We start from the raw sequence: 9926 nt of genomic DNA on the forward strand, positions 1-9926 counted from the left end.
ATCAGACAGGAAGTCACACAGGAAGTCACACAGGAAGTCACACAGGAAGTCAGACAGGAAGTCAGACAGGACGTCAGACGGGACGTCAGACAGAACGTCAGACAGGGCGTCTGACGGGAAGTCAGACGGGAAGTCAGACGGGACGTCAGACGGGAAGTCAGACGGGACGTCAGACGGGAAGTCAGACGGGAAGTCAGACGAGACGTCAGACGGGAAGTCAGACGGGAAGTCAGACGGGAAGTCAGACGGGACGTCAGACAAGACGTCAGACGGGAAGTCAGACGGGAAGTCAGACGGGAAGTCAGACGGGAAGTCAGACGGGAAGTCAGACGGGACGTCAGACGGGAAGTCAGACGGGACGTCAGACGGGAAGTCAGACGAGACGTCAGACGGGAAGTCAGACGGGACGTCAGACAAGACGTCAGACGGGAAGTCAGACGGGAAGTCAGACGGGAAGTCAGACGGGAAGTCAGACGGGACGTCAGACGGGAAGTCAGACGGGACGTCAGACGGGACGTCAGACGGGACGTCAGACAGGACGTCAGAGTGATGGTTGATGTGACTGAGTGAACAGCTGACAGACTAACAGTCATGTGACAGTGGTGAGCGTCTGAGTGTCATGTGACTGACAGGAAGCAGCGCTGATGTTTAGATGGACCCGCTGGCTCTTCTGTGACGTTAGACTTCAGTGGACTGTACCTTTAAAGGGGGGTGAGAAGAGAGCAGTGGTGATTGGACGAGGAGACGACCTCTGACCCCTGCAGCCTGGTCACATGATCAGAGGTCAGACTGCGGGGGGGTCAGGAGTCTCCAGGATGGATTGATGAGGTCACATCAGGTCATCAAGAGTGAGCTGGTTTCCTATTGGACGGTCTGACAGGCAGCAGGCCGCCTCGTGTGTGTGTGGGGGGGGGGGTACTGCTCTGGGACCTGTCGTTACAGCTGGGTGGGGCCTCGGCTGTGCGGCTCGCCACTGCTGGGAGGGGGCGCCGTCACCAGGCTTCTCAGGTACACGCAGGGGTTCCTCCTCCTCCCTGTGAAAGGGGCGGAGGCAGGCGGCGGTGGGGGCGGCGGCGCGGCCCCAGGGGGCCTCAAAGACGACATAAGCGGCTGCATCTCCTGCAACGCTCCCCCCTCCTCCTCCTCTTCGTCCTCCTCCTTCTTCTTCTTCTCCGGGAAGCAGAAGGAGCCCTGCGACACCTGAGCTCCCACGGACGAGGTGCTGCCCCCCATGCTGCCCGGCGGGGTATAGGAGGCCGGGCGGGGGCCTCCCAGCCTGGAGAGGGCGCTGACCCGGGGGTGGACCGGCTCGGCGGGGGCAGGCGGCGAGGAGATGCTCTCCAGGGAGGAGATGCTCTGGTTCCACGCCTGCTGGAGGTCCACAGGGATGATCTTAGTGGCCTCCACAGACACACAGGGGGGGGGCGAGCCCACACCCCCCTTCCACGGCAGATGGCTGTCCTCGCTGGGGGGCGAGGGGGGGGCGGCTGACGGACTCTGACCCCCGTCCAGAGCTGCTGGGACTGATGGGGACACAGCGGGACGGTCAGACCACAACATGCCTCTACATCAACACCTCCTACTGCAGCACTAACTGTGGTCGCCATGGAGACCCAAAGCACCACCACTGCTCATTACGGCTGACTGTACACGTCTCCATGGTAACAGTGATGTCAGTGCAGCCAGTGAGTGTGTGTGTGAGTGTGTGTGTGTGAGTGTGTGTGTGAGTGTGTGTGTGTGAGTGTGTGTGTGTGTGTGTGTGTGTGTGTGTGTGTGAGAGAGTGTGTGTGTGTGTGTGTGTGTGTGTGTGTGTGTGTGTGTGAGTGTGTGTGTGTGTGTGTGTGTGTGAGTGTGAGTGTGTGTGTGTGTGTGTGTGTGTGTGTGTGTGTGAGTGTGTGTGTGTGTGTGTGTGTGAGTGTGTGTTACCTGATTTGGGCCGTTGTTTTGGCGTCTCTGCTTTACGAGCAACGAAGGTGATCCCAACGTCTTCCTCTTTCTCAGGGTCTGAATGTTCCCCCTTTTCCTCCTCCGACTCCACCGGAACAACCACGGGATCTACACACACACACACACACACACACACACACACACACACACACACACAGAACACACACACATACAAAACACACACACCGAGAGATGAAATAGAAATAAAATGTATCATCATCAAATCTCTATTAGTGTGTGTGTATGTGTATGTGTGTGTGTTACTTTTGTCCTGCCAGCTGACGTTACGTCTCGGTTTGTCGCTGCCGTCGTCTTTGGCGTCGGATCCTCGATGCTGTTGGAGGAACAAGAGAATACAGTCAGTCAGCCTGCGTTCATGAGGATGAAGGTGTGAGGATGAAGGTGAGGATGAAGGTGTGAGGATGAAGGTGTGAGGATGAAGGTGAGGATGAAGGTGTGAGGATGAAGGTGTGAGGATGAAGGTGAGGATGAAGGTGTGAGGATGAAGGTGTGAGGATGAAGGTGAGGATGAAGGTGTGGATGAAGGTGAGGATGAAGGTGTGAGGATGAAGGTGTGAGGATGAAGGTGAGGATGAAGGTGAGGATGAAGGTGTGAGGATGAAGGTGTGAGGATGAAGGTGAGGATGAAGGTGTGAGGATGAAGGTGAGGATGAAGGTGTGAGGATGAAGGTGTGAGGATGAAGGTGAGGATGAAGGTGAGGATGAAGGTGTGAGGATGAAGGTGAGGATGAAGGTGTGAGGATGAAGGTGAGGATGAAGGTGTGAGGATGAAGGTGAGGATGAAGGTGAGGATGAAGGTGTGAGGATGAAGGTGAGGATGAAGGTGTGAGGATGAAGGTGAGGATGAAGGTGAGGATGAAGGTGTGAGGATGAAGGTGAGGATGAAGGTGAGGATGAAGGTGTGAGGATGAAGGTGAGGATGAAGGTGTGAGGATGAAGGTGAGGATGAAGGTGAGGATGAAGGTGTGAGGATGAAGGTGAGGATGAAGGTGAGGATGAAGGTGTGAGGATGAAGCTTCTTGCCTTCTTGAGGCTGCGCTCCTTCTTGTGCCGTTTGTGTCGGGTGGATTTGAACGTCTCCATGCGGCGCTTCATGTTCCTCTGAAACACCTCCCGGTCCTGACGCTCCTTCTCCCCCAGAGGCATGAAGTGACGGCTGTAGTGGGACTGATACTGGACACACACACACACACACACACATAAAGAAGAAGAAAGAAGACCCACAGGTGTGGCTGAAACACCTGGACAGAGGTAGTAGGCCCAATACGGCCTGTGGTGTCTCTAAGGACCTGGAAGTTTCAGTGTGGTCAACTGAACATCCTCAAGGACCCATTAAACATCTTCAAGGACCCCAATAACCTCTGTCAGCGTGTGTGTGTGTGTGTGTATTTGTGTGTGTTACCCGTCTCCTGGGTTTGTACAGGTTCTCTGCAAGGACGTGGTGCGTCCCCATGTCCTCCTCCACTTTGGCGCCGGGGACGTTATCGATCACCTGGAGGTCCAGACACACACCGCTGCCGTTCTCACGCCTGGAACACGCCAACAGCACGCCAACATTAGCATGATGCTGGTGCGTTAGCCACCAGAGGGCCGACAGAGGTTCAGTCAGCTACAGTCAGCTACAGTCAGCTACAGTTAGCTTCAGTTAGCTACAGTTAGCTACAGTCAGCTACAGTCAGCTACAGTCAGCTACAGTTAGCTACAGTCAGCTACAGTCAGCTTCAGTCAGCTACAGTTAGCTACAGTCAGCTACAGTCAGCTACAGTTAGCTACAGTTAGCTTCAGTCAGCTACAGTCAGCTACAGTCAGCTTCAGTCAGCTACAGTCAGCTACAGTCAGCTACAGTTAGCTTCAGTCAGCTACAGTTAGCTTCAGTCAGCTACAGTCAGCTACAGTCAGCTACAGTTAGCTACAGTTAGCTTCAGTCAGCTACAGTCAGCTACAGTCAGCTTCAGTCAGCTACAGTTAGCTACAGTCAGCTACAGTTAGCTACAGTCAGCTACAGTCAGCTTCAGTCAGCTTAAGTTAGCTACAGTCAGCTACAGTCAGCTACAGTTAGCTACAGTTAGCTTCAGTCAGCTACAGTTAGCTTCAGTCAGCTACAGTCAGCTACAGTCAGCTACAGTTAGCTACAGTCAGCTACAGTTAGCTACAGTTAGCTTCAGTCAGCTACAGTCAGCTTCAGTCAGCTACAGTTAGCTACAGTCAGCTACAGTTAGCTACAGTTAGCTACAGTCAGCTTCAGTCAGCTTAAGTTAGCTACAGTCAGCTACAGTCAGCTACAGTCAGCTTCAGTCAGCTACAGTTAGCTACAGTCAGCTACAGTTAGCTACAGTTAGCTTCAGTCAGCTACAGTCAGCTACAGTCAGCTACAGTTAGCTACAGTTAGCTTCAGTCAGCTACAGTTAGCTTCAGTCAGCTACAGTTAGCTACAGTCAGCTACAGTCAGCTACAGTTAGCTACAGTTAGCTTCAGTCAGCTACAGTTAGCTTCAGTCAGCTACAGTTAGCTACAGTCAGCTACAGTTAGCTACAGTTAGCTACAGTTAGCTTCAGTCAGCTTCAGTCAGCTTAAGTTAGCTACAGTCAGCTTCAGTCAGCTTAAGTTAGCTACAGTCAGCTACAGTCAGCTACAGTCAGCTTCAGTCAGCTTTAGAGCATTAGACAACACAGTGAAATGTTATCGCTCTCTCTCTCTTACACACACACACAATGTAAAAAGTCATGTGACTCACAGGTAGTTGGTGACGTTGGTGACTTCGGGGAACGAGGCTCTGCTGGCCATCGAAGGCAGAGACAGTCTGGCTGAGGTCAGGACGTTCCCACCCTACCAACACACACACACACACACACACACACACACACACACACGGGTCAGAGGTCAATAGTTTTACTGCTGCTCTTTCTCCCTTTGAAGACCACATTTCCCAGAAGCCCTTTAGCTGTTAGTTAAAAGAGCTAAACCTGCAGCTGTCCCCACATTTTCCAGGACTTTTTCAATGACCTCCAGACTGATGTGTCAGACCTCCGGACTTTCACGCCGCCACATCGCAGCAGCAGCTCGAGTAGTCAGAGACTGAGTGACAGGCATCCTGTTGAGGCCCCGCCCCTCGTCCTACCTGGTCGATGACGCTGATGGCGTCCCTGATGTTGATCTTCTGATAGGCCTCCCACAGCTCACTCTTCCTGTACACTGACTTCCTCAGCAGCAGCTTACTCAGGTAGTTCTTATCAAACTGCTCCCACCTGACAGACAGGCAGAGAGAGAGAGACAGGCAGACAGACAGTTAGACAGACAGACAGACAGACAGACACATTATTATTATTAATTTGATCCTGTTTCAAACGTGTTAGTTTGTACTTTCCTGATCTACAGCCTATTCATAGAAATATTCTGTGTTTAAATAAAGTTTTGACATGTTTTTTGTTGTTGTGATGTTACCCTGATGTTACTGTGATGTCACAGTGATGTTACCCTAATGTTACTGTGATGTTACTGTGATGTCACAGTGATGTTACCCTGATGTTACTGTGATGTCACAGTGATGTTACTCTAATGTTACAGTGATGTTACCCTGATGTTACTGTGATGTCACAGTGATGTTACCCTAATGTTACAGTGATGTTACCCTGATGTCACAGTGATGTTACCCTGATGTTACTGTGATGTCACAGTGATGTTACCCTAATGTTACAGTGATGTTACAGTGATGTTACCCTGATGTTAATGTGATGTCACAGTGATGTTACCCTAATGTTACAGTGATGTTACCCTGATGTTACAGTGATGTTACCCTGATGTTACTGTGATGTCACAGTGATGTTACCCTAATGTTACAGTGATGTTACCCTGATGTTACCCTAATGTTACAGTGATGTTACTGTGATGTCACAGTGATGTTACCCTAATGTTACAGTGATGTTACTGTGATGTTACCCTGATGTCACAGTGATGTTACCCTGATGTTACTGTGATGTCACAGTGATGTTACCCTAATGTTACAGTGATGTTACCCTGATGTCACAGTGATGTTACCCTGATGTTACTGTGATGTCACAGTGATGTTACCCTGATGTTACTGTGATGTTACAGTGATGTTACTGTGATGTTACCCTGATGTTACCCTGATGTTACAGTGATGTTACAGTGATGTTACTGTGATGTTACTCTGATGTCACAGTGATGTTACCCTGATGTTACTGTGATGTTACAGTGATGTTACTGTGATGTTACCCTGATGTTACAGTGATGTTACAGTGATGTCACAGTGATGTTACCCTGATGTCACAGTGATGTTACCCTGATGTTACTGTGATGTTACAGTGATGTTACTGTGATGTTACTGTGATGTTACAGTGATGTTACTGTGATGTTACCCTGATGTTACAGTGATGTTACAGTGATGTTACTGCGATGTTACAGTGATGTCACAGTGATGTTACCCTGATGTTACTGTGATGTTACAGTGATGTTACTGTGATGTTACCCTGATGTTACAGTGATGTTACAGTGATGTCACAGTGATGTTACCCTGATGTCACAGTGATGTTACCCTGACGTTACAGTGATGCTGCCCTGATGTTACAGTGATGTTACAGTGATGTTACTGTGATGTTACCCTGATGTTACTGTGATGTCACAGTGATGTTACCCTGATGTTACTGTGATGTTACCCTGATGTCACTGTGATGTCACAGTGATGTTACCCTGATGTCACAGTGATGTTACCCTGACGTTACAGTGATGCTGCCCTGATGTTACAGTGATGTTACAGTGATGTTACTGTGATGTTACCCTGATGTTACTGTGATGTCACAGTGATGTTACCCTGATGTTACTGTGATGTTACCCTGATGTTACTGTGATGTCACAGTGATGTTACCCTGATGTTACTGTGATGTCACAGTGATGTTACCCTGATGTTACCGTGATGTTACGCTGATGTTACCCTGATGTCACAGTGATGTTACCCTGATGTTACCGTGATGTTACGCTGATGTTACCCTGATGTCACAGTGATGTTACCCTGATGTTACCGTGATGTTACCCTGATGTTACCCTAATGTTACAGTGATGTTACCCTGATGTCACGCTGATGTTACTCGGATGTTACTGTGATGTTACAGTGTGGTCATCATGGTGTAAACGTGGCGTCACTAACACGTCTGTAGAACATCAGTATGATGGACTCACTTGTCTCTCCAGTGGTGGTACCCCTGCAGACCTGCGATGTCCTCCACCGCTGTCAGGATGTGGTCAAAGGCCTGGACACACACACACACACACACATAAAAAAAGAAGAGTCAGTGATGAAGACCCACGGATGTGGCTGACACATCTGGACAGAGGTAGTAGGAGGGTCTTTATCTTTCTACCAGATAAAGTAAGTGTTCTTCATCTTCATCACCATCAGTGCTGTGTTTGTCTCCTGAATGTTAAATACACGTTGGAGCTGCTGACAGCAGATAAAAACACGGATTTTCTTCAGGGAATCAGACCTGTGACGTCCTGCTCACAGAACCCACACGGAGCCTCCGGACATGTTTACACAGAACACGGTGGACAGGTGGACGCCATTACACCCTCCTGTCATACTTCACTCTTCTTCTTCTACAGGTGCTTTTTCTTAGTGAGGTCATATTGTCACGTATGTTACCTGTATCATATCTGTATGAAAGGAGAGGAGCAGGAGCAGGAGGAGGAAGAGGAGGAGGACAAGGAAGAGGAGGAGCAGGAGCATGAAGAGGAGGAGCAGGAGGAGGAGCAGGAGCAGGAGGAGGAGGAAGAGGAGGAGGAGGAGGAAGAGAGGAGGAGGACAAGGAAGAGGAGGAGCAGGAGGAGGAGGAGGATGAGGAGGAAGAGGAGGAGGGGTCAAGGAAGAGGAGGAGGAGGAGCAGGAGCAGGAGGAGGAAGAGGAGCAGGAGGTGAGCTGACCCTCTCGTGGATCTCCTCGTTGATGGTCGGCTTCCTGCTAGTCGATCGGGGAACTTTGAGCCAATTTACCAACGGTTTGATGGTCAGACCCTGACAGGAAACAGGAAACAGGTGAAAACAGGAAGTGAGCATCTGCTCAGCAGCTGCAAATCAAAACATTCAGTTTTACTTTCTGACATTTTATAGATGAAACAATCAGCTGCTTTATAAAACGCTCTAGGATCCTGGTGAGAGAGAGAGAGTCCCAGACCAGAGAGACCAGAGACCAGAGACAGAGACCAGAGACCAGAGACCAGAGACAGAGACCAGAGACCAGAGACAGAGACCAGAGACAGAGACCAGAGACAGAGACCAGAGACCAGAGACAGAGACCAGAGACAGAGACAGAGACCAGAGACAGAGACCAGAGACAGAGACCAGAGACCAGAGACCAGAGACCAGAGACAGAGACCAGAGACCAGAGACAGAGACAGAGACAGAGACAGAGACCAGAGACCAGAGACACAGACCAGAGACCAGAGACACAGACACAGACACAGACCAGAGACACAGACCAGAGACACAGACCAGAGACAGAGACAGAGACACAGACCAGAGACACAGACCAGAGACACAGACCAGAGACACAGACCAGAGACAGAGACCAGAGACAGAGACAGAGACCAGAGACACAGACCAGAGACAGAGACAGAGACACAGACCAGAGACACAGACCAGAGACAGAGACAGAGACACAGACCAGAGACACAGACCAGAGACACAGACCAGAGACACAGACCAGAGACACAGACCAGAGACAGAGACAGAGACCAGAGACAGAGACCAGAGACAGAGACCAGAGACCAGAGACAGAGACAGAGACCAGAGACCAGAGACAGAGACAGAGACCAGAGACAGAGACCAGAGACCAGAGACAGAGACAGAGACAGAGACAGAGACAGAGACAGAGACCAGAGACAGAGACCAGAGACAGAGACAGAGACCAGAGACCAGAGACAGAGACCAGAGACAGAGACCAGAGACAGAGACCAGAGACCAGAGACAGAGACAGAGACCAGAGACAGAGACAGAGACAGAGACAGAGACCAGAGACAGAGACCAGAGACCAGAGACAGAGACAGAGACAGAGACAGAGACAGAGACAGAGACCAGAGACAGAGACCAGAGACAGAGACAGAGACAGAGACAGAGACAGAGACCAGAGACAGAGACCAGAGACAGAGACAGAGACCAGAGACCAGAGACCAGAGACAGAGACAGAGACCAGAGACCAGAGACAGAGACCAGAGACAGAGACCAGAGACCAGAGACAGAGACAGAGACAGAGACAGAGACAGAGACAGAGACCAGAGACAGAGACAGAGACCAGAGACCAGAGACCAGAGACAGAGACAGAGACAGAGACCAGAGACCAGAGACAGAGACCAGAGACCAGAGACAGAGACAGAGACAGAGACCGAGACCAGAGACAGAGACCAGAGACCAGAGACAGAGACCAGAGACCAGAGACAGAGACCAGAGACAGAGACCAGAGACAGAGACCAGAGACCAGAGACAGAGACCAGAGACAGAGACAGAGACAGAGACAGAGACCAGAGACAGAGACCAGAGACCAGAGACAGAGACCAGAGACAGAGACAGAGACCAGAGACAGAGACCAGAGACCAGAGACCAGAGACAGAGACCAGAGACAGAGACAGAGACAGAGACCAGAGACCAGAGACCAGAGACAGAGACAGAGACCAGAGACCAGAGGACAGAGACCAGAGACAGAGACAGAGACAGAGACAGAGACAGAGACAGAGACCAGAGACCAGAGACAGAGACAGAGACCAGAGACAGAGACCAGAGACAGAGACCAGAGACCAGAGACAGAGACCAGAGACCAGAGACCAGAGACAGAGACAGAGACCAGAGACCAGAGACAGAGACCAGAGACAGAGACAGAGACAGAGACCAGAGACAGAGACCAGAGACAAGAGACCGAGACCAGAGACAGAGACCAGAGACAGAGACCAGAGACC

The 9926-nt window shown here is 50.7% G+C and overlaps 1 protein-coding gene across 1 annotated transcript in view; it reads right to left on the bottom strand.

Moving 5' to 3' along the window:
* Window positions 1-936: 936 nt before the first annotated feature.
* The window catches only part of slc9a5 (solute carrier family 9 member A5), a 20039-nt gene continuing 11049 nt past the window's right edge, over window positions 937-9926 (bottom strand). The window contains exons 8-16 of the mRNA XM_070856540.1: window positions 7903-7992; window positions 7162-7232; window positions 5087-5213; window positions 4703-4794; window positions 3371-3497; window positions 2992-3141; window positions 2212-2281; window positions 1927-2055; window positions 937-1523 (exon numbers count right to left, since the gene is read on the bottom strand). Coding sequence (XP_070712641.1) covers window positions 937-1523; window positions 1927-2055; window positions 2212-2281; window positions 2992-3141; window positions 3371-3497; window positions 4703-4794; window positions 5087-5213; window positions 7162-7232; window positions 7903-7992 — 1443 coding nt within the window. The remainder of the gene's footprint in view (window positions 1524-1926; window positions 2056-2211; window positions 2282-2991; window positions 3142-3370; window positions 3498-4702; window positions 4795-5086; window positions 5214-7161; window positions 7233-7902; window positions 7993-9926) is intronic.

This window comes from Pempheris klunzingeri, chromosome 1 (assembly GCF_042242105.1).
Source record: "Pempheris klunzingeri isolate RE-2024b chromosome 1, fPemKlu1.hap1, whole genome shotgun sequence".
NCBI lineage: Eukaryota > Metazoa > Chordata > Actinopteri > Acropomatiformes > Pempheridae > Pempheris > Pempheris klunzingeri.